The sequence below is a fragment of the Teleopsis dalmanni genome, chromosome 2 (assembly GCF_002237135.1).
Source record: "Teleopsis dalmanni isolate 2A chromosome 2, ASM223713v2, whole genome shotgun sequence".
Taxonomy (NCBI): Eukaryota; Metazoa; Arthropoda; class Insecta; order Diptera; family Diopsidae; genus Teleopsis; species Teleopsis dalmanni.
Genome location: NC_051847.1, coordinates 42,647,696 through 42,673,967, shown reverse-complemented (window position 1 = coordinate 42,673,967; position 26,272 = coordinate 42,647,696). Strand labels below are relative to the sequence as shown.

Genomic DNA, 26,272 nt, shown 5'->3' with positions numbered 1-26,272 from the left:
TGTTTTTTTTTCATTTACACAGACCTCTGGCAACGAGAAATTGGCAACATCCAATCGTTTAAATGGTTTTTCAGCATCGAGACCATTTGGCAGTGGTAGTTTTACGCCTAGCAATAGTCGTGTACGACCTGCAGCATCTGCTTACAATGCTGATTCCTCTCCAGCAGCTCAATCGCAAGTGCCTTTCCGCAATACGCGTACGCGTTTTCAGCCAAGCAGTGCCACAGCTACCACAAGCACTACAACATCTACTGAAGCTACATCACCTACGAGCAATAAACGTTTCAACAGATTTGGCGCTTCTCGAACAGGTGGCTTCAGACCCTCTGGATATAATAAAAACGCTCAAGCTAATAATGATACAGAACAACCGACAGTTGTTGAGCAAAAACCAAATTTCAGCAGGGCAGCAAATAAGTCCAATGGTTTTTCACCAAGACGTCCAGTATTCATAAGCCGTGAAATTAATGAACCCGTACATTTGTCAAAGTTACAGCGTCCATTTGCTTTAAACAGTGGTCGCGTTAAAATACCCACTAAAGAAAGATTGTTTAAACAACCCGTAATTGCTACAACAGCAGCTGTTAAGACCAGCTCAGTGTCGGATAGTGGAAGTGATGAATATGACGAAGAATTGCAAAATGAAAACCAAGTCGGTAGTGAGCAAGTTAAAGATATTAGCAAAGAAAAATTGCAATTGCGTGAAGCTGAGGAAGAAGCAACGAATACAGTTGCCGATAGCACAAAATCGCCCGCAACGGAAGAGGAAACTAATACCATGATTATAACTTCCAATTTCTTTTTACCTGGTCCCACCAAATCGAATGAAGATAACAGTCAAAATGCGGAATATATTGAAAATTATTCCGAAGAAGATGGTAAGGAACATAAAGATGAGACTACAAGTAGTGAAGAAGCAGATAAAGATATTGATGCTACCACGGAACATAGTGCTGAATATGAGTACGAATATGTTGAAGATGAAGAAACCACTGAAGAGTCGGTCACGAAACATACAACAACAACAACTACCACTGAGTCCAGCCTCAATATTGACAATGCAACTATAAGTACTCCAAGTTTAGATACACAAACAGTGACCACGGAATTAACATTGACAAGTATAACCGCAGAGCAGGATATAACAACTGAATTACCCATTACCACGGTTTCGCCGCTTACAACTAAACATACTGATACCAGCATACCGAGTGATACCAAAGAAGAAACAACACATGAAAACGTGGAAGAACCACATGATGAAGAATATGAAGAAGAAGAAGAATATGAGGAAGAAGGAGATGGAAATGGAGATGAAGAAGAAGAAAAAAATGAACATGAAAAAGAGATTGATAACAAACATGAGACTAAAGTTAATGATACAAATGCTTTGAACGGAACTTCGGTTCTGACTGCGACTGTACAAAGTAAGCCTGATAACGAAATTCTAGATCAAATTATATCTGTGGTAACAACAAAAAGCATTGTTAATGGTTCAACCTCATTTCCCTCGCCAGTTACACCCAGCTCAACCACATTATCAATGGAAGAAGAAGCTATTTTCACAGAAAATAAAGTACAACCGGCTGCAGAGGACTCAACTGAAGTTGAAGACAATGATCCAAGTAGCGATCAACACACCGAAATGCCTGAAACTGTTAATAATGCTACGGAAGGTTATGTTGTGATTGCATCTATACAAACCAGTCGTAGCATAAATGGTGCACGTTTTCTACCATTCCCAGCTATAGAGCAAGAAGAAACTAAACAAACTTTGTCCGAATTAGAACGTAAAATTCATGGCCAAAAATCGAAACCCTCAACAAAAAATAAAAAGGATTTCAATTCTGAACAAGCCGGCGATAGTAATGAAGTAGTACAAACTACTCTATTGCCAGAACAAACATCTGAAAAATCTACTACAAGCGCTTCATCCACAGAAAGTATAATAGACAAATTAGATAGAGTGCAATCTGAGTTATCCAGTGGTTTGCTTTCTGGAAAATATCCAATTATAAGTGGCATGGAAGTTTCTACGCAAGCGACAAGTACAACATCTGGAAATAAATTTGTGCCTCATATACGCAAATTTCAACCAAAGACTACTGCTACACCCAAAGTTAAGATACACCACTTCGATGAGACAGAAATGGATGAATTGGCTGGTTTATTACCAAATGGTTTTAAACCTAGAAACTCATATAAAAATAGAAAGATCACCACTACAACTACCACTACAACATCAACTCCTGAAGTAGATTTTAAAAAGCCCGCACGTAATTCCACTATTAGTCGATCATTCAAGAATGGTGCTGTGGCTGTACAAGATGTTGCTTTGGCGGGATTGTTACCTAAAGGTTATAAACCTTTAAATACAACGACTACTCCTACGGCAAATGCAGATGTAAGTGATATATTCAGTAAAATCAAGTTTGATGACAACTTGGAACAATTGTTACCAAAGGATTACAAAACAGAAACGACTGCAAAACCTGCTGTTACGGTAGTTGATGACATATCCAAATTTTTACCTAAAGGTTATAAGCTACGCACAACTTCTACCACACCAAGCACAAAAATCAAGAAGCCAGTTGAGGTTATAAATGATGACATAAGTAAATTCCTTCCACCGGGCTATAAGCCACCTGCAGAAGATAATGAGAATCAAAAAGATAAATCCAACAGTGGCATTATAGCATTAAAAGGCGACGATATTAGCAAATTCTTGCCAAAAGACTATAAACCAAGTGGAGAAACAAGCAAATCTAGCTTAGCGCCCGAAGCTATCGACATTTCACAGTTATTGCCCAAGGACTATAAACCAACTAATGCACAAGATAAAGAGACAATTGACGTGTTGAAAAAAGTTGAGTTCAAAGAAGTCGATTCATTACTACCACCCGGTTTTAAACCTATTTCTAACACTACTAGTAAAACAAATGCAGCCCATCCAGCTTCGACAAGTACCACAACTACCGAAAAGTCGGTGGCAGATGATACAAGTAATACCAATTCTTCAGGTAGTGGTTATAAAGTCGTTTTTCCAAAGGGCATTCATAAGAGAAAGGGAGCACAACGTTTGACTACACCACCTACACAAGATAGCAATGAAGCTACCTCACCTGCTGTTGTTATTAAGAAGGGTCCACCAACGCGTGCAACCACAGAGTTTACTGGTTGGCCAACACCATCTACGACACCAATTTCAATTGAAAAATTGCTTGAACAGGCGAAGACCGCTAGCATAAATTTCGAGGATCTGCTATCATCAAGTACAACAACAACCACTACAACGACTACAACTACAACAACAACTACCACACCAAGACCAACGAAACCAGGACACTGCACAAACGATTGTGATCTGGCGGCTACTATAAAAATAGTAGATGGTGTAGCATGGAAACCAGAATTATTAGATCATAATACTGTAGAATGGAAAACTCTAGCCAGAGAAGTTGAAGCACAGGTAAGAAAATTAAAATTATTTTTATTAAATAATAAAATGTTAATAATTTTTATAAAATTTTGTAGTTAAATGAAGTTTATGTGAGTGCACCTCAATTGAACAATTGGTATAAGAAAGTACGCATCGATAGTTTTAGTAAGGGAAGCGTACTAGTGGACTACTATGTTGAACTGGCCAATATTACCAATGATGTAAATACATTGGAAATTAAGAAACTATTCCATGATGCTTTGCAACATCCCACACAAGAAACAATACCACAAAAACCCTCAACTGAAAATGAAACAGATGAAAGCGCGGAAGAGAAAGAAATCAAGGAAGAAAAATTGATTAAAGAAACTTATCAAATGGGTAAATATGCTATCGATCCTATGGCTACAGTTTTTATTGGTAAGTAAATGGTATATCATGTGTGATAGGATTCTCAAAAAGTCAATTTTATTGTTCCATTTTTTCAGTTATACCTAAAGCACTTTCGCCTACTGTTGAATATGCTGAGGAAGATCTGTTAATCCCACAATGGGCAATAGTAGTGATTGTAATTGGCGTAGGCTCACTAGTATTTGTTGTTATCTTTGGTGTGACTGTGGTAAGTGTTCAATTCATTAATGAAAGTGTTTAATTATTACATAGACCATAACATATAGTATATTAAAGCAATTTTGTGATATTTTAAATTATGTATATAAAGTGAAATAGAAATCTAAATCCTGATATTGAGTTTCTTTTGACTTAATATATATAAAAAAAAAGAGTCATTCTTTTTAAGAGTCATTTAATATAGTTTTTATGAAACATAAATTTCATTATAATAATAGTGATTAGATCGTCCGAAATTAATGCTACTTAAATATTTTTAGGTAAGTATAAGAAAACTGTAAGAAAACGCGAGAATTATTACATATTATATCCTATTATTTATTCAGACATCAAGGATTACTAAGCCTAAACTGGTTCAAAACTGAAACACGCCAATTCTGAACTAAATAACTATAATAAATTACTAATCGTTATAATTTGAATAATCACGAAGATTATCAGGAAAACTCAAATTAGTCACTGAGATGGGCGGAACTCTTCCGAATCCCCCCAGCTATCATAGAGTAAAAGTGCCCAGATGCTCTAACTTGGAAAAGGCTTAACCTAATTTTAATTTCTGAGTACAAGTAATTCTACTATAACAAAACAGATAGTAAACCTATAAAAAACATTTATTCCAGATTTAAAAACATCGCATACAATATGGATTTTTGAGTCATGACCCGATAATAAAGGTCCAAAACAGACTAAACCGTTCAATCGGGTCAACAATAATATTACTACATATCTTAGCGTAGATTAACAGCAATGAAATTAAAAAAGCAATATATGTAACTTTCAGCCGTCCCATTTTGAAAATAGGATTTGAGAATACCCAGTCTTTATAATAAACAGAGTGATATACACCCATCTATATACAGCACATGTTCTACGATTTACAAGAAACTACCCTCTTGAAATGACAATTCCCTAATGTATCTCTTTCACTTGTTCGAGCAAAAGAAGTCTAAATCTTTAACTAAAGTAGCGAGAATTAGACTATCAGATTTTATAATAAATGAGGCGATATACATTCATTCATGGTTGTGAGTAAACTACACATAATAATTAATCCTCCAACATAGGTATATCTTTCACTCTTTTAAGTACAAGAAGTCTGGAACTTTTAATCAAAATAAACAGTATAATTAATCTCTAACCTCTTTAGCTTTCGTGGAAGTTACAAATGATACATACTTATTACAAATTGGGATGCATACAGATATAGATATAAACATAGGCAAAACATAGACATAAATGGGGATGCATTGTTATGCTCTTAATAATGAAGTTAATGATAATAATAAGGTCTTTAAAAATATCAACCCATTAAAGTTTTTATTAGTATTATATATCATTTACTAAATTTTCTATTTAAAATTATATATTTCTCCATTTTAGTTGTTGAATCGACAAAAACGAGCTAAGAAAACACCAATACCTTTAACGAACGATATGCTCAATGAATTAAAAATCAATCATATGGGTGGTGCTGACAATTATGGAGTTGATGACTTTTACAATATCGATGATGCTTGGAATGACACTAAGCAACCAATAAAACCAAAGGTAAATATTAACTAAGATATAAATTATATTAAAAACTAACTATATCTTTATCTTTTCTATATTAAAGCGCTTTACGAATTCGATGCACGATAGTAGTGGTTCGAATATTTATGATAGTTGGCGTTCAACACGTCATGGAGATTATTACTATGATAGTCAAACAAACTATTCACAAAAAGGTGATTCACTGCAACGTTCACTGCACCACCAGAGTCATCATCAACCCAAACAATCCCAACAAACTGCACACCACCACCAGTCATACCCACACCAGCAATCATACGCTCATCAATATCCTGATGCATTTGCGGATGCCCATCAAATGTATACCTATAATAATCACTCGAGTAGAGGGCGCTATCCCAGAGATTATGATCCAGACTTTTAGATTCTAGTAAACTAGTAGTGCTCTCTGGTATAACTCCTTACACTTTTATAACTACTCTTTTATTTATGTATTGTAATTAAAACAAAATAGCAATTTTTAAAATAATTTCTTTTATACTAAAATAATGAAATTTAATTTAATGTCTAATGAATATAAAATTATAATATAAGTGACGAAGATTTAAAAAAAAATTGCATTTAGCAATTTATTGTAAATTTTGTTTTTTAACAAATTAATTTTAATTTTTTAATTTGTTTTTTTTTTTATATTTATTATAAATATTTGGTTTGTATTTATTGTCTTCCGTTTAGATTAGATTGTAATTGGTTTTTTTTTATTCGGTTTATTAAAGTGCCTTGAAAATTGTTTAATTAAATTAATTAAAAAACTGATAATGGATTGAGAAAAATTTCTAAATTTTTTAAATTGATTTAAAATTAATTTTATTTATTAAGTAACTAAATGGAATACTTATATTTCAATATAAATGAAATATGAGAATGTATTAGTCAATCTTAATTTTAATTATAAGCAAAAAAAACTAAAAATCTAATGTTAGTCTAAGTAAACATTATTGTAAAAAATAATATATAATATAAATATAATTTTATAAAGGAATTAATTATTTTTATTTTTATATAGTTGAGATAAATTTATTTTTTTTTATATTTATTTTATTTATATATGTATTATTCTAACCTGGTATTCAATATACTAGCAATTGCAAGCATTTTTATTACTGCGTCTATGCAAGTACGTAACCATGGGGTTGGGATTAAGAGCCTAAACCCTACCTTAAATATATCCAAGTACTATATTTATGCGTTTGTGTATATATTAATTAAGCAATCGGACTTCAATGATTTTTTTAAATTATTGAAAGCATCTGAAAGCCCTTCGCCAGAAGTACATTTCTGGATATCGGCCTTCTGCTGACTGTTTAAACAATATGATACTCGAATTAAAAAGTTTGGACCGAGTGCTAGAACATCTTCAAACTGCTAAAATGGCATAGTTACTGACTATATAATTCCAGCTCCATTGATTGAGATGAGAGCTTACTAATAAGCCGAAACAAGTAGACAGCAGTAATTATTTCTATATCGTTTATAATGTAACATGCATCTTACATCTCTTTACGATCTCTTTCAGGTTAGTATATTTTTAGTATTTACTGATTTTTTGTGCTGCTCTTGTCAGCTGTTAAGCACATCCTGACTACGGGTGTAGTAATTATCCTCCTGTCTAAATCAAAAACGGACAGTCATGGAGAATGTAACTGATTTGCCAAGCAGAGTCAAGATTCTGTTTCTTTAGATACAACCATAAGTTGGTTCTGCAAGCCATGATGACCCTTTAATTAAACTGTTAAAATCTCAACACTGTTTAACTAAAGAGGAACACCTATAGGTGCTATAGGTGTATATACAAACAGCTGTTTAGTCTGTCGGTTAATTGGAGTGTTGAACCAGTACAGTCCTTTTGGTTACAAAACACTTTTCTATATACAATTGTTAATATTTCCGTTAATTATTGATTTAAAGCTTGTCTTTTTTGCTTCTTTGCTATTCAGCGGATTGTGGTTCTTTCATTATAATTACTTGGTAATAATACTTCTGTTGTAATTCTATATTTAAAATTATATTATTAAGTTATATTTACAGGCAAAAAATATTGTTTGGTTTTATATATACAGGCGCCAATATGAATTATATTCTTATCACATATTATCTTATATTGTCTTGGAATGATATCTGAAAACACAAATTCTAAACATCATTTATTAGAGTATTTAAGTAATAAATGAAAATCACTAGATTTGATTTGATTTTCTAAATTTAACTCATAATAATAATGAAGTAAATATTCCTCTACAGTCTTCCATTTTTTCATTTTTTGCTATATTCATTAAATAATCAAAAGCCAGGGTTCCAGAAACACCACCAAATAAGCGAAAAAATAAAAAGGTGCTAGCTTTGCAAAAAAAAAAGAAAAAATATGTTTATATCAATAAAATTTAATAAAAAGATTTGTTTGCCGAAACCCGGGATTGAACCGGGGACCTTTAGATCTTCAGTCTAACGCTCTCCCAACTGAGCTATTTCGGCACATATATTTATTTGTTCAAAATAAAACCAAATTAAATATTATTATATTTTCTTGTAAATATTTTGATACAATTTTAAATGAAATATATTAAATTTATATTTAAATTATTAAAATATATATATGTACATATAACATTTTATATATATATAAATTTATATTAAAATTTGTTGACTTTATAAAAATCAATATTTTTTTGGTTTTTTTATTAGAAGTTTCTACTGCAAAGATAATGATATATATAATTTTTTAACTTATGTGTGCTAAAGGAACTCATAGATTGATATAGGAAATCATATTGCAATCGCATCTGCTTATACTTTAAAGATATATGGACGAAAGCATTTGAGTCGGTTTGACACCACATCAAGTTTAACGAAAACAAATTGTCAGCATTATTAATATTACCCAGAATTATCTATTTTTGAATATATTTAGAAGTTTATTTTTTAACAATCCAATGGAAATAATATAATATTATTATGTTATTTGTACCTAAAGGATGCTATATTAGTGCACTCTTTGACTTAATAATTATGGATTACATATATACATATACAAAGGTCATCAAATATGAATGATGACCTTGTATTAAAGAAATTTCAGTATAATTTTATAAGAAATTTCTTTATAATTCAAATAAAATAACATATGATATATATAAATATATTTTATTTATTATTAAATTAAATATTATTAAATATATTAATAAATTCATTGGTCAATAAAAATACTTTTCGCCAATCTGGACTACACATCCCATATGGTCTAGTGGCTAGGATATCTGGCTTTCACCCAGAAGGCCCGGGTTCGATTCCCGGTATGGGAAATTTTTTTTTATTTATCAATTATATTCATGTTTTTTTCTTCTATTTTAAAATTATTTAATTTCAACATTATAGACACTTTTTTTCGTTAACTTAGGAACTTAACTATCGGCTTGATGAACAATATTTTCTTCCAATTATAATAGTCTTTCTTAAATTGATAGTAATTTAAAATCTCAGATAAAAATATATTAAAATCACAAAGGTTAAGTTTTAAAGGGTATGCATGATGATATCATTAATGAAACGTAATCTATAATACATAAACCCTTGCTTGCATTATAACTCCTAGAATACTTACTCGCTAGTTATAGTGGAAAATAAGACAAGAAAGACTACAACACTTTACCATATGTAAAAATATTTCAATATATTTTTCAACCATGGTAGCCTTTGACACTTTCGAATGTAGAACTATAGGAAGTTTCCAACAAGAAGTACATTAATACTGAAGTACGAAAACGTATGGTTGGATGAGTTGTACACTACATGAGACCTTATTTGACATTTCTTATTTACCGGTGACGTGGAATACGTAGAATGCAAGAAGTCGTGAAAAACTTCAAACAACCATACGTTACAAGACATTGTGTAAGATTTCAATACACCTCAGAAAGACTTAATAAAACCTGATAAATAAGTCCTTACTGTAACTGGGATCTCAATTAATAAATTGTAAATAATAGTATGCAATAGATTAAACTGTTAATTTTGTGTAAAATTTTTGACCTTTTAAACAATGGAGTATGTATATAATAATAATTCTATTATTGTTAAGCCATTTGTTCTTATAGTTTGAGATAGAGAGATCCGATAAGTCTACTCTCATTTTTTCTATATTCTATTAAATTCCATATAAATAATTTTTAAAATTCATAAGTGCCCAGTTAATATTATAATATTTATATAATATAAATAATAATAGCTATAATAATATTTATAATAATATATATAATATAATATATCGGCCTTCCCTGTGGTAGCTCTTGCTGTGCGTGTCTACCAGCTCTTGAAGATAAGACACCAGAACACCTGTGTTTTTGTGCAGGTCTGGCCAGAACTAGGTTTAAGCTTCTGGGGGCCCCCTTCTTCAACTCACTTAACGATAACTCCAGCATTAGCATTAGCCAGATTCTTACCTTTGTTAATGCCTCTGGCTAGTTCTAGGTTGACTCTCTATCTACTACCCACTATTACGAGGTTTTTTGTGGATTCAAAACGGCTTTCTCTTTTAGCTAATTGGGGAGGACTCGTCCTCCCTCCACCACAACTAACTAACATAATATATAATAATATATATAATACATAATAATATATATAATTAATAATAATATATAATAATATATATAATATATAATAATATATATTAATATATATGAATATATAATATATATAATATAATATATATAATATTATAATATATATAATATATATATAATATATAATATATATAATATATATAATATATATAATATATATAATATATATAATATATATAATATATATAATATATATAATATATATAATATATATAATATATATAATATATATACTATATATTAATATAATAATAGCTGAATTTGCCAACTGATAAATAAATGACCTATTCCACAAAAATGAATATTAAAAATAATATTTACAGTTTTTTTGGAGCATTAAAATTTTATTTAATATCAATAATTTATGTTTATTATATTATTCAGTTTTATAAATATTACTACAAAACTAAATGCGGAAGTTAATAGATTTTACTTCACATACAATTATAAAAGATAGTATTTTGCTTTTTTTTTAAATTATAAAAAAAAATTCATATAAAAAATTGTGCTGAACCTATGTACTACAAACTGTCATATGTACGTATGTAAGTAGTAAATGCACTTAACTATGCGCATGTATATATATATAATATATCAGTATAAAAACTACTGTAAGACATATGTATGTTTGCATACATGTTAATTAAATATTATTACACATATAAAAATTTTGTATATAAATAGTGTTGTTTGTATATAAAAATTAATATAAGAAGTCACACATTGCCTAAAATGTAATGTTAAGTGTGGCTTAGTTTAGTTAACCTTTCGTTCTATTTGTTCGAAAGTAAGTCTTACATTTTTCAGTTTCGTTTTAAATGATATAAAATGAAACAAATTAATTACAGTTTAAATGAAATAAACTAACTCGAACGATAATTTTAAAATCGTTACGATTTGAGCTGTGTTTTTTTTTCTTATGTGTTTACCAACAATTTGAATTCAATTGATATGGCGTTAAATCTTTAGTAATTGAAAGTTTTGCTCCATCAGTAACCATTTTATGTGTGAGTGCAGCTAAATTCTTGGCGTCATCAATGCCCGAGTGTTCACGACCCTCGAATGTCAGACCAACATGTTGCAAAGCATCGGCAAAATTCATTGGGCGATAATTATACCATTCACGATATACGGCGCGTATATCAATCCACTGATTGAAAAATGAAGGCTTCTTCAAACCTTTGCGAGCACATTCCTTAGCTAAACAAATACCAAAATCCCAATCAGTCCAAGTAACAAGTGCACACGACTTGCTTTGCTTACTCTCCTTCGTCATTTTTGGTAGCACCAGATTTCGTGCCCTCAGTTCTTTACGCAACCATTCTTGGAATATTGTTAGCGCTATCTGCAATGGCATACCGCTTTCCACAGTTTTTTGCGTTATTCCCGTAAGTGAAGTGCAAAATGCACTTAATTTTGGTATCTCAATTGGCAATATGTATTTGTGAAATTCAGCCTCAATTTTACCAGTTTTTAGGTTAATAAGTACAGCAGGAAATTCTATAATAAAACAAAACAATAGATAAATGGCATTGTATAAGGAATTGTAATTGTAATTGATATTACCTATGATTTCTGATTCACGCCATGATGGCGGTGCTTGATCTTCCCAACAAGTCGCTTCAAAATCTATTGCCACCACATAATCATAGTTCTGATTCGATAAATTGGATTTACGTGATTTAGTTGTGGAAGTGGTACTCCGTTGGTTTCCATCAACATATATGGTTTCGAGAAGACCCAGTTGTCTAGAAGATTCAGAAGAAGAAAAGTATGAAAGCAAATTAATATTATTATATAGATTTTAAACATGTAAATTTATGTAAAGATAAATAGAATTAATAAATAAATTGGCATATAGTAATGATAAGGTTTATAGAATATTTCACGGATAAATGGCGCTAAAGATTTTGAATTTCTAAAACTATACACAGGTTAATAGAATCAATAAATTTAATATAACTTACAGACGGTTTATTAAGTATAGATCACGTATAAATGTTTATATAGATTGATAATTTCTTAAATTTATATAGACGAAACGATTTATACAGTAGTCTAAATGTCTCTATAGATTGTGAATTTTTAAATTTACTCTAAGGGGAGCGAAAGTAATAAATCTGATAAAGTTAGTAGAGGATTTATACAGAAGTTCAGGGATAAATGTTTTTCTTTGAAGCGCGTTTCTACTGTTATTATTATTGTCAACGCAATGAGCACTGCGACCGTGGGGTCTATTGTATCCCCTTCTGAATTTAGAGTATGTCTCTAAGTTATGTTGCGTCAATGAGAAGTAGTATTGAACCTACTTTACAGAGTCTTATTGTCTCTTCCGTAAGGGTGTACATTCACAGAAGTCTATTCCGTTTATGCATTAGTGCGGGCCATTCTAACAGCACATGTGTAACTGATTCCTTATTGTTTTCGCAGAATCTAAAGTTTGCATCCGTATATATACCCAGTTTTATGTTCCTACTCTTTAATGGGTTATAAATACAGTCACTAACAGACTAAAAAAGGCCCTTTGGTATATTAAAGAAGAACAGTGATGCAAGACTAAAGTTTATTGTAAACCCAGCATGTGATTTGTTGTGGTTTAGTGGCCCTTCTTAATGTAAGATTCCATTTTTGTTTAAATGCACTAAGAGATAGCAATATTTTCATGAATAAATATATCTAGAAATTATTGTATATATTGTATGCGAAAGAACCAGTATGATAACAGATAAGTTTTAAATACATTATGTTTAACATTATACAGGATTTCAAAGCAAAGAAATACCTAATCCAAATACTAATTTCAAAATAGTAACATACTGTCTACTTCAATCTGCATACTTTTCTATTTATTTATTTTTGTATCCAAACCTCCAGTTATCTGCTAACAGGAGATTTGTCACTGTCTTGGTTCCATAACCATGACACATAGACAAATTCACAGCTCCAAAAGCTGGGAAAAAGTATACGGATTGACATTATTACTAATAATTTTAAATTAAAGAAACGTTTTAATTGTCCAACATACCAAAATGGTACGTAAGTTCTCTACTGCTTGCCAAAGCAAACTATCATTGGTTTATCACGCAATAAAAAGCCATTGGTATCCTTTAGAGCATTTGCCACAATCGCTTCTACATCATCACTGGGCATATTAATGAATGTTACAAAAGCTTGTCCTTTCATGCGTCCCTGCTGCATAACTTTTACTTCCAAATGCTCACGAGTGGGCACAAAGCGTTCATATAACAATATTAAATCCTCTTCAGAAACTTCCTTTGCTAAGTTTTTAATGTACAGCTTTTGACTTGGAGTACCAATTTGATAGTTCTTATATATTGGTAGTTCCTGCAATTGTTCCGTAGTCAATTGTTGTGTAGTTAATAGAGCGGGTGGTACAATAGGTGCTACATTTTGTGGCTTAGGTTTCAAATTTAAAGCAATTTGTTGTGGTTTCAGTTTTTGTGGTTTTTCAAAAACGGTTGCTAAAGTTGAAGGCTTAGGTGTCTCATTCATATTCACAGGAATAACACTTTGTGTATGTTGTGTTGCTTTTAGTATTAAACGTGCCTTTTTCTGATAAAGTTCCTTACTATCGCTGACTTTACGTTTAATGGGTACTTCAGTTCTTTTCATACGTTTTTGTTCATCTTCCGATGATTCCAGTTCAGATTCTGAAGCAGATTTTGTTATTGTTTCAGTAGGCATAATATGTTCAGTTTCCGTTTGTGTTGATGCTACTTTTGGCGGTTGGATTGGCTGAAATTTTCCTATTCTAGGTCCGAAGGGTGGCTCCAAATTCATACGATTCATTAAATGTAAAACTTGTGTATAAAATGTTACATTACTCATTAAAGCTATACAAATTGAGTCCATTATATCTGGCGTTATTTTCGGATAGGCATATTTTAGGTAGGGCGGAGGCGGTTGGTTAAAGTTTAAATTGGCATTGCATGCGTATAATTTCTGAACGTACTTGCTTATTTTCGGCATATCCGGTTCAGATTCACTTCCATTTTCATTTGTTTGTGTGGATTTTGATTTTTGCAATTGTTTTATTCCACCTTCAATGAAATTACTGACACATAATTTCTTATTTAATAATTGTTGATTTTGTAGAATATCAAATGCCTTCGCCGCGTCCGTTTCAGTCGCATAAGTTATAAGTGCACGTTTCCTACCAAAAGCCTTTATATTTTGTTGCGCAGGTAAATTTAGTTTTTGTAAAAAATCTTCAAGTATTTGTAAACGTTTTGGCACATTTTTTATTAATAAAATATAAGCAGTTTTATTTTCTTTATTCTGCATTTTGTACAAATATAATAAATAACTTTGGCGGATACTGTTTCAGCTGTTCACTTTTGACAGTTCGAAAGTTATGAGCGGCGAGTTCGCATATCTCGCTGCTACTGAATTGTCAGTGAGAATAATCTGTCAAATATTGATTTTTGGCCATTAGATAGAGTTGCCATATCATATCATTGTTATAACTTTGTGTAATTGCTAAAGTATTAAGTAAATTTTATATTATCGTATAATCCGTTAATAAACAGAAATGCATTATTTAATTTAAATGATATAATTGTATTAAATATACAATATATATATATATATATTAAATTTAAAATACATAAATAAAATATATATTTAATTAAATTTATATTATTCTCATTATAAATTCGTTTAATTTTACCAATAGTACTGAATTAATATAGTTAACTTAAGATAGCATAATTAAGGATGCATGTATAAAAAAAAAATTATTTGATACTGTTATAAGGAATTATTTAATTTTTTTTAAATTGTTATTTATTTTGTCAGACTAACACATTTTCTCCATTTAAGGATGATATGAATAAATTTAATTTTGATATATAATAAAAATAATAGATATATAATAAATAATAATAGTCACTGCCTTTTCCAGCAGTGACTATTATTGTACTTCCAAATAAGATTCCTTTGTTTAAGTGCTATTCAGACAGAACTGTTTTCACCTGACATAATCCGGTGGAACTATTTTCTGTTTTAAAATTTAATATTACTTTCTAGAGAAAGATGTTTATTGGCGATGCAGACTCTAAACAAGAACGGATGACTGAAAGTTTATAATTCTTTTAATTTACAAAATATATATAGAGGATTGGGTCAAGCACTAGCATAAATGTGGTGCAGGAATCCCTACTTTAAAGGCGACAAAGTAAATTTTGATTGGTTAACGGTTTTTTTATAGTGTTTTATATACTAAATTATAATAAATAATATTTATTTACACAATTGTATGATTAAGTGTTCACAGTACCGGCTTGTGTCGAAACAAAATAAAAAATGAAATGTTATAACAAATATCATAATAAATAAATTTTTTAATGAAGACTTTTGTTTTTGACATTTTTAAAAATTTGTTATTTACTTTTATTGCTTTTTGAAAATGGCTTTTTCATGTTAGCCAATTATACTTTCCATTATATATGTTGTTCATTTATATTAATACTTTTACATGTGATTGCGTGCGTTGTTTTGATTAAAATGATTTGATACAATTTTTCAGCAAAAGAAATAAATTAATAGATAATTGTGCTGTTTCAGCTTAATTATTTTATAAATTTTTGTGTTTGTACTAATTACTACACAATTACTAAGTTAATTGCGATATTATGTTAACTAAAGTGGCATACATTTTTCACTGTAAGGCTGCAGTGACAATTCTAATTTTGAAACACATTAACACTTTTTTATCTAGATTTTATTTAAAAAAATATCCACTATTAGTGTTGATATATATTGAGTTAAACGCTACAGTGTAAACGCAGTTAATTTTCTTACTTCTAGAATGAAAGTTTTATAATAAATTCTTATATTTCAAAATTTATATTCTTACTTTTATTTATTGATTTAGTATATAAATTATTTACATGACTAAACAATATATTTATAATAAAATTATATAGATAATAATAAAATGTTATAATAATTCAATTATAATATGAATTATTGAATTTAAATATTATTATAATTCACTAATAATTTTTATTTTATATTTAGTATTAAAGACCAAAATTAACAGACACCCATTGCTTTGATTTTAAAGCTCGAGAAGCAAATTTTTGAGTATATATAAAATACGTTTAGGTTTCAGTTTAAAATATTTCAAATTTTTTAAATTAATATAATTCATAAAATTAAAATAATTATAATTATAAAATATAAATATAATATAAAATAAATTTTTTAGTTATTATTTTAGCAATAAAGTAGTTGAGGGGGAATGTGTCGACGCCTATCTTTTATTTTCGTTTGTAATTATTTCTATTATTCTTATTTTTTAATTGTATATATTTTTTTATTAATATTATTATTGATATTATTAACATTATAATTATTATTACTAATATTATTATTATTATTTTAATTATTATGTTATAATTATTTTTATTATAATTATTATTATTATTAATTATATACATATATATAATAAAAAAACAATAATGAAATAAACTATAAGCAAAAATAGACTGCCGTGAACACATTTCCCTCGATTGCTTTATTACGAAAATATTTTCAATTTTTTTATATTATGTATAAAAATAGTATATATACCTATAACATAAATAAAAATATACATTTTAAATAATATGTAATAATTTAATCACACAAATAAAAAAGTTTAATTTAAAATAGAAAGTGTTTTGGTAGATTGAATCTTATCACTTTTTTCTATTTTTAAATCACGCAATAATTAATTGATTTTATTTTAAAAAAAATCTGTTTATAAATAAATTACAAATTAATATACCTTTTATAGTTATTATTCAATAAAGTTGCAGAACATTTCTTTAAAAATAAATATTTAAAATTAGCATTTTGAATACATAAATAAAAAAGTTGGAATCTCTCAGATAAATAATAGAACCACTTTAACAGTAGAGCAGATTGGTTTGGCCATATAATTAACATAAAATTGGGTTATTGTTACCAATGTCCCATATTAACGACCTCGAACTTGAATTTTTTCAATATTTAATAATAACCAAGTCACGCACTACAAATGGCAAATTAAGCAAACATACTATAGGAATACAATAGAATATATAAATACATATATAGCTATATATAAGTTATATACGATTTTAATTATTTTATTAAGTTTATGAAAGTGATATCATATATGATATTTATATTTTCTTAAAAAAACAATATTTAAATTTTAATCGCAAAATTTTAGCAAGTATTAATATCTTTCCTTTTGCGTCTATAATAATTTTGATTACGAGTATAACCGCAAGCTTTTCTGCCCTAAACTGGTTCGGAGCTGTTGTGGATCATTTCCTTTCCATAAGTCTACGTCTTTACTTTTATCAGTGTTTGTTGAAAGAACGCGTAGTAGTTTGAAAACATTTTTCCAAAATACTAAAAATACGTATTTTGTTTTGATGTTTTCTTTTTACGTGTTTAGATTAGTTTTTGGACTTGTACAAATATTTTCAAAACTGAAATTCATTATTATTCAATCATGTCACGTCACGTCACGTGTATGTAGGGAAAGTTGTAGAAAAAAATATAATCATAAATTAAATTTTAAGTTTTTATTTCGACAAAAGTATGTGTACATTTATATATAAAACTCATAGAAATATTATATTAAACTTCGAAAAACCTCAAAGTTTTTTGATAAGGTCTAAGTCCCAGAGATAAGTGTTTTTTATATAATTTAATTGACCTGTTAAATGTATATCTAATATATATATATACATATATATATTAGATATATATGTATATATATACATTTATTCATATTTGCTGACTCACAAAAACTCCGCTAAAATTCATTGGGAGGTATTAGTTTGAGGGATGGAACTTCGTTGTGATATTGGACAGAACTATATATTTTCCTTCATTAATTTTCAATAAAAGCAAAACAATCTAATGTGGTAGAATTATAACGGATAATAAACGGATATATCAGATCTGCATCTATAATATTGATGGCTAGAACTTGGTTCTGATATTGGGGAGAACTATCCCTTTTTGATAATGCAGATACATATCTTCAGTATTGTGTACCTTCATTAACCTTAAATAAAAGCTTCTACCTTGGTGTTGATACAGATCTATCAGATCTATACGTAGTGTCGGTCTGCTTAACTTACCGTTTTCCATTTTTTTTTTTTGTTAACTATTCATTTTTAAAAGTTGTAACTCTGCTCAAACTATATCCAGATATATTTACTGCTGTCATTTTCTACTAATGGAGCAAAGGAGAGAGTCTTACTCGATTGCCTACTTCTCTCGTAATTTGGTTTCAGGAGTAATGTGTGTCTTTAAGCTTCTGGTCTATGGTTCTTCGCAATGTCTTAGCTGGGACTCCGTCGGCGGTTATCTTGTGGATTTAAGCGTAGAGCTTGCTTACAGGATGCTGTTTTCTTGAGCTTATGGTCAATCCATTTCCATTTTCTTCTTTTGATTTTTAGTGGTATTTCTACTGTGTGTTCCATATTTTCAGTACATATCCAGATATGTACCACATTTATATAGTATTGATGAAAGATTAAATACAATAAAACCCATTATCTTAGTTATAACTTTATCTAACAACGAAGTATAGTAGAGGTAGCAACTCTGAAGTACTTTCTTCACTACTATATAATTCAAAACAGTGCAGTTTTTTAGATACCGAGGTTTTAATATCGAAATTTTTTTATGGAAAAAACTGATAACACAACTATTTGTTATCAGTTTGTATAATCCATGCAAAAATTCTATATGTTAGTTGACGCTAGATGGCATGTGTAGTCTCTTTTATTAGAGTTATTAAAGTAAAAAGTTAATAGCTTCAAAACTTAATATCTTAAAAACTATGTTATATAAAAAGTTGCTCAAAATACTGAGAATTTCAATTCTCAAAAAGCATATCTGAAAAATTAGTATTGCGCCATTATTATATATATTTGAATATATTATATATAATAATACAATACATATATGAATTTTATATATGATAAAGTCTGTCTTCGGGGTTATTTTGGATTGAATTGAATTGACATTCTTATCATTTCTGATATTTATGCTTTTTTTATTTATAAAACTGACATTAATATTTCTTATCAAAATAATTTTGTTATCGTAAACTTATGTTGAAGTTCAGTGAACTTTTGAAAATTTGTGTTTTGGCATATATAAAAATATATTAAAAATAAATTTTATAAAGCATAGCATATATATAATATATAAGATTTTATTTATATTTATTATTTTTGTATGTTATTTAAAAAATTTTTTTAACACTAAATAATATGAACGCCCTACCCTCATAAAAATACAGAAATGCAAATATTTCTGATATTTTGTTGAAAATATTGTGAAATATGTAATGTGTTTATATATGTATTTTTGTTTATATATATATTTATATACTATTTATGTAAAAATATATGTATTACATATTAAAGTTAAAATCATATATTAGAGATATTCAAAATCTTTAATATTGAGCTCGATAACCAAGTAAGATAGTAAGAGTGAAGAGTTACAACAATAGAGCAGCACATTTACCCAAAGAAGTGTTTATTATAGTCATTTTGCACTGCTACTATGTTAGAAGGTTGCCGATATATTATATAAATATTAGTCTCATTGTGCTGTTTATGTTTTTATCGTGCACTTGGTTTTGAAAGCTGGTACATTGAATATACTCGAGAAATCCTATCAGATTATAATTATAGGTATGTTGGAACTCATATAGAAGAAGACTTAAAATCGGTGGTCAATCCATTCGTCACGTAAAAATTAATTGCAAGATAATGTGAGTATATCTTGTTTTACGTGAGGATAGATAATGGATAGCAATAGAAATTATTTATTTGGATACAATTTTCTTTTAGTTGAGGAACCAGATCCATTTAAACCTCGGTTGTTTTTTGAGTTGTAACTCAAGTTATTTAATTTAATTCCACATGAAATAATCGTCAACACTCTTCCTGTGTATATTTAGTTGTTTATCACAACCACCATGTTATTCTCGTATAGAACCATTCCAGTGTTACAGCACCCGGTTGAGGAAGTATAATTTCACATTACGTAAAAGCATAAATGCCAATACTTTTCCTATGTATATTTGGATGTGAATTATCGCTACGTTAACAGTCTTGTACTGAGCCAACCCAGTCTATAGGGTAGTTATATATTACAATTAAAACCCACTAATGCTCCAAAAAAGTACAGGATGGTGTCTAATGGATTTTTGTTGCGTTTTATGAAAGCCTTGCTTTAGTTTGAGAATATTTAAACCTCTTTTCTGAAAGCAGACGTCAGATGATGTATAGATAAAGGATTTTTATTTTTGAAATTGTGATATAAAGTGAAATTAAATTGGAAGAATGTCTGTTATTGACAAATACTTTATAGCCTCATCAATTGTTAGACATTTCTGGGATTGCATTGCGCAAATTTTTACTTAAAATTGGAGCACTTATTATGTATTTGTGCAACATTGATCCATCTAAACTGATGTCAAACGTGAATGAAGCAACAATTTAGAATGGAGATATGTAAACCTGATAACAAAGCTTATAATGCTATTCAGAGGGAGGGGCCTTGCAGTTCTCTAAGATTCTCAAAAAAGAAAGCCTCTAAAAAATGCATAATGTTAAAGTAGGACTGTTTTAAATAGGATGAAATAAATATTCAAGAATAAGTAGTAGTGGGATAAAATGGTGCATGAATGCCATAAGAATTCAACAATAAATAGAAGTGGGATAAAGTGGGATTCCTTTAAATACTCAAAAATAAAAAATACTTTTTATAACATTTCATAATTTTCCTTTGTTCGAGATATTCCATTGATGAGAAAACATGATATACTGTGTTTCTCTCTCAACCACGGTTTATAATATGCTAAATTTTTGTCACAAGTTATTTATTGTCTCTGAAGAGTTGGAATAAAAAGACAGAAACTTAAAAAACTGCGAGATTACATCTAAACCTGATAACATGCGTTCCCATTGAATCCATAATTAACTTAGGTTATAAATTAACCCATGCTTTAAAGGATTTTTTTTTTGTTTTATAAAACTGAAAATTCAAAGTGTTAAAGTTGTAATAATTCTCGAATGAAATCACATAACACTTTGTGTGAGATATATTAATGCCTTCAGGATACAGGTTTAAAATTTTAATTGGTTAAGCAATTTCAATGGGTGCAAGTAGTATTTAAAATTGGATATGTATGGAAATGCAACAATGTGAAACTGCCAGCTGATTTATGTAGTCAATAAAATAATTCTTTAATTATCTTATAAAAGTGATGGCGCTTCCAGTTTACGAGCTAATAAAACACTTTGTATAACGATAAAATCTAAATTATAACTTAAGCAGATTTTAATTTAAAACTTAAATACGTGATAAGTGGCACATAAAATATCTTAAATCTGCATTCAGAAAGTTAAAGATGAAAGTTAAATACGAAATGCATAAATAAACATTGAAACATCATGTGAGAGAATTATTATTTAATTAAAAAAGTAAAATTATAAAATGAAATAAAATAATTAACTGGAGTGCGTCACACGAATCGCTTATTTCCAATTAGTTTTCAGTGGCAGATAACGCTGCATACTATAGATAAGAGGACAATAAAAATAGATTTTCACATTGTTAAATCTTGTTTTTATCATTTACTTTTATATTTTTAGATATATCTCTTAACGTACTTAGAACAACAAAAATAAATATAATTTAAAATATTCGTTATATGGTATATAGAATTAAACGTAGTCAATCATTTATAAGTACCTGGTCAGGTCCGACATATAAGTAAAAAGTATCTGCATAATATATTTTATATAAGTAAACCGCAAAATTTTTAAATATTACTTCATTGGCTCTGCTACGATGCCAATAATGTATCTATGAAGTGTTGTGGCCAAATAAAGACGCCTTTGGATTTTCCACTGAATGCCGAACTAAACAAATCAGGTTCTACTATATTATGCCAAAATTATTGCAAATTCATTGACTGCAAATATTTACAAAATTTATATCAACATATTTTAATATTTTAATGTTTTTATTTTTATTTTTATTTTTGTTTTTATTTTATTTTATTACTCATTCACTTAAAAAAATAATCTTGTCCTACGTTACTTGCTGCACGTCTTAATGTATTGAAGTACATTGTGAGTATTGAAAACGACTTTCGGTTAAACAAGTTTTTGAAAAAATATTTTCTTTTCAAAATAATCACAGCAGAAATAGTTTTTGTTATGAAATTAAAATTCTGAATTCAAAAAACAAAAAAAAATAAATAAATAAAATAAATTATTTATAAGCCCAAAGTGGGACAGATAAAATTTTAAATAAATATCTTAGCAGCGGGAATAGGTGACGAGATGCATTTTTGAGAAGAACGACTGTTACGTGCATTTACACTATAAAGTAAAAATTGATAAATTGATTTAATTTTAATTAAAATCGATTAATTTTATTTAAAAATATAGAATTTTGACTAATTTAAAGAATATAAGAATATAAAGAATTTATGAATATAACGTGCATTTACACTATAAAGTAAAAATTGATGAAATGATTTAAATTTAATCGATTAATTTTATTTAAAAATATAAAATTCTGATTAATATATAATTTTAAAAAAAATATTTAAATAATAAAAAAAAGATTGATCTCAAAAATACTTAATTAAATAATATTTCAATATCATTTCACAAAGTGGTTTTTTCGAACAGTAGTGAACTACAACAACAAAAATTTTTATTTTTTATATTATTTTAATTAATTGATTTCACTAAATTAATTATTCTATTAAAAAATAATTTATTTTATAACATGTTTCCACTGCAGCTAAAACTAATTATGTTAATGAAATTAAGATTTGATCGTTTCCATTGGCATAAGCTGATTTACATATGCATGTGAAATATCTTGTTTGTTTATATTTTACATAAGATAATTATTTAAAATTTTGGTAATTTCCCTTATGGTAAATTTGATTTTAAGGGTTGCATTCTACATTTTTCGCCATAAATGATTTAATTTATTTATATGTAATGAATTCATTTATATGAAAACAATTTTATAGACAGGAAAATACTCTAAATTCATGTTAAGGCCAACTGGTCTCTTTTTGCGATTGACCTCACGTAAATGACGCATAACGGCAAAATAATACTCCTTATTGACCGTCCGGAACGAATTCATAGTCCACCACACCACGAATATCGAAGAAAACAGTCAGCATAACCTTGATTTTAGACCGACTTTGGCGTTCTCTTTTCGGTTTCGGCTCAACTTCGAAGTATGGTCGAAAATCACCACACAAAAATGTTTCGACTTCTTTGTATAGACGCCAAACAAAAACTAATCGTACGATATGCATTAAACTTGGACAGAATGTGTATAATAGTGTTGCCAGCGTGAAAATAAAAAAAATTTACCGATTGGATAAGCGCGGGAGTACAAAAAAGAACGAATAAGTTCTTTTTTGATCACAAGATATGTTGACACAATGTCCCATTTGCTATATCACATTTTGTATGTAACATTTGCTATATCACATTTGCTATGTAACATTTTTTATGTCACATTTGCTATATCACATTTTGTATATAACATTTGCTATATCACATTTGCTATGTAACATTTTTTATGTCACATTTGCTATATCACATTTTGTATATAACATTTGCTATATCACATTTGCTATGTAACATTTTTTATGTCACATTTGCTATATCACATTTTGTATATAACATTTGCTATATCACATTTGCTATGTAACATTTTTTATGTCACATTTGCTATATCACATTTTGTATATAACATTTGCTATATCACATTTGCTATGTAACATTTTTTATGTCACATTTGCTATATCACATTTTGTATGTAACATTTGCTATATCACATTTGTTATGTAACATTTTTTATGTCACATTTTGTATATAACATTTGCTATATCACATTTGCTATATCAATTTCTATGTCCACATTTGTTATGTTCCATTTGTTATATCACATTTTGTATATCACAATTGCTGTCACATCTTGTATGTCCCATTTGCTATATCATATTTTCTATGTCACGTTTACTATATCACATTTTGTATATCACATTTGCTATGTCACATTTTTATACCACTTTTTTTGTGACCTGTTTTCGAATATATTATTTGCCTAAGATTTGGTTGATTTCAATATGAAATTTAACTCGTTTAAGTAAAATAAATTTCGATTCAATTAATAAAATGTCAATTAAACTAAATTAGAAGTCAGTTGTTGCTCATATGAGAAAAATAAGAAATTGGTCCATGGGTACGTACCTGCAATGCATTGAACGTAGCCATACATAAATCGGAAACCAACTATTCCATTTATTAATTTATTGATAGTAATTAACCTCCAATGACTTTTCAAATATTTAATGCAAATTTTCAATTTATTACAATAAATGCAATAATTTTAAATATGGTATTTCTGTTATATTATGTACACCAATGATATTACTGAAATCGAGCCAGAATAATGCAGATACAAAAGTCATAAGCCAGCCTAAGTGTCAACAATCGAATTGATAATTTATTTAAGTGCCTTAAGTGAAGTGTACACTGCGTGCTAATGAGGAAGTTTTTATAAAGTCATTTTATTCCTACATTTCTTTTTGTAGAATTATTGCATAATTTTTATAAATAAGTATGTACGTACGTATATCACAAATAAATAAATAAATAAGTAGCCACGACTATAATTTCCTTGAAAACAAATTACTTCCTAATAATTTTTTACAATGTTGCATGCAAATAAATTGTGCATAAATTAACAGGCCTTCTTCGAGGTGTGCTATGGGTGCTAGGAGAAGTGGGTTGGAGATGTTTAACGGGGTTTATTTAAATACAATTCAATTTAAGCGATAATAAATAAACAAAATACAAAGAAAATACTATATATATATATATATATATTGTTGTAAAAATGTTATAGGGCAAATCTTTTCGCAAAGTCCCCGCTTGGTAGGAGTTAGGAAAATTCCACTCAATTCATCGTAAAAATGACAGACTGAAAAGTTCACTAAACAGTAGGTTTGTTTATTGCGAGAAAACTAAAGAACCGAATTATTATTTTTTTCTGACTCAGGAAAATGTACGAATTTACCAAATACCTATATACATATTTGTAAGTATATAAAACAAGAAATAAAAAAATTATTACGAAAATATTTATTATGAAACTATAGTTTGATATAAAAGTTCTCTACTACAGAAACTCCCACACTTCCAATCATACGAATTCCTTCTTCTGTATTTCGATATATAAGAGAATTTCATTCATGTGATGAAATTAAAATGAATCACGACAAAAACTTGAGCTTCTTTTGATTCGATAACATTATTTCCTTGAACGAAATACGAGTATAAAATTTATGCAACACTCATCTTGTTTTCCTATGTTGGGTATTACGTCTGAAATTTTGATCAAAATTGAAAAAGAGGTGGAAGCAAGACACAGACACAACGACCGTATCTTTTCAACTGCATTTTTATATATTTTTTGATTCAATATTTTTTTTTCTCGTTTTTTCAAACGAAAAGTAACATCACAGGTTCATTGACTTTTTTAGACGTCGCGCCGCTCCGTAGGTGAATTAAGAAAAATAAACAAAATATGTGTAAAGACTTTATGCGAAGAGTCTTCCACTCTGCCACTCTTCCACTATCAGGAAAAGTAACAGAAACGACACCAAACCTTAACGAATGAATGGACAGCACATAACGTGACTGAGCGTATGCAACTACCATAATTTTATGTTCATTTTATGAAGTAAAATACATCAGTGTGATGTATCTCATAAATAAGAAATGTGCAGAGCTGTTTTATGTCGAAACTAAAAGAAAACTAATCGTTGCAGACTGAACGGTAAATTAATGATGTCTGTATTTGGATAGAGATATGGTGCTGTTATGTATATGTGTATAGAGGTATAAAAGGTATTATTATGATTTGAATTTTG

At 28.7% G+C, this 26,272-nt stretch overlaps 3 protein-coding genes and 2 non-coding genes across 6 annotated transcripts in view; 3 read left to right on the top strand and 2 right to left on the bottom strand.

Annotated features, from left to right (window-relative positions):
* Window positions 1-6,098, top strand: part of LOC119677650 (mucin-5AC-like) — a 98,407-nt gene extending 92,309 nt beyond the window's left edge. Inside the window, exons 4-8 of the mRNA XM_038089096.1 lie at window positions 23-3,469; window positions 3,535-3,859; window positions 3,928-4,058; window positions 5,450-5,617; window positions 5,685-6,098. Coding sequence (XP_037945024.1) covers window positions 23-3,469; window positions 3,535-3,859; window positions 3,928-4,058; window positions 5,450-5,617; window positions 5,685-6,005 — 4,392 coding nt within the window. The 3' untranslated portion in view covers window positions 6,006-6,098. The remainder of the gene's footprint in view (window positions 1-22; window positions 3,470-3,534; window positions 3,860-3,927; window positions 4,059-5,449; window positions 5,618-5,684) is intronic.
* Window positions 1-26,272, top strand: part of LOC119677656 (ERI1 exoribonuclease 2-like) — a 327,184-nt gene that overhangs the window by 179,986 nt on the left and 120,926 nt on the right. The window lies entirely within an intron of this gene.
* Trnaf-gaa lies at window positions 8,041-8,113 on the bottom strand. Its single transcript has one exon. It is a non-coding gene; the product is annotated as a tRNA-Phe (tRNA).
* Window positions 8,869-8,940, top strand: Trnae-uuc. Its single transcript has one exon. It is a non-coding gene; the product is annotated as a tRNA-Glu (tRNA).
* Window positions 10,594-26,272, bottom strand: part of LOC119677654 (ERI1 exoribonuclease 2-like) — a 38,860-nt gene continuing 23,181 nt past the window's right edge. The window contains exons 2-3 of one of the 2 annotated variants that reach the window (XM_038089102.1): window positions 11,824-12,005; window positions 10,594-11,757 (exon numbers count right to left, since the gene is read on the bottom strand). In XM_038089102.1, the coding sequence (XP_037945030.1) occupies window positions 11,183-11,757; window positions 11,824-12,005 (757 nt within the window). In that variant the 3' untranslated portion in view covers window positions 10,594-11,182. Of the gene's footprint in view, window positions 11,758-11,823; window positions 12,006-13,282; window positions 14,601-26,272 lie in introns of those variants that run through there. The other variant, XM_038089101.1, reaches the window with a different exon arrangement.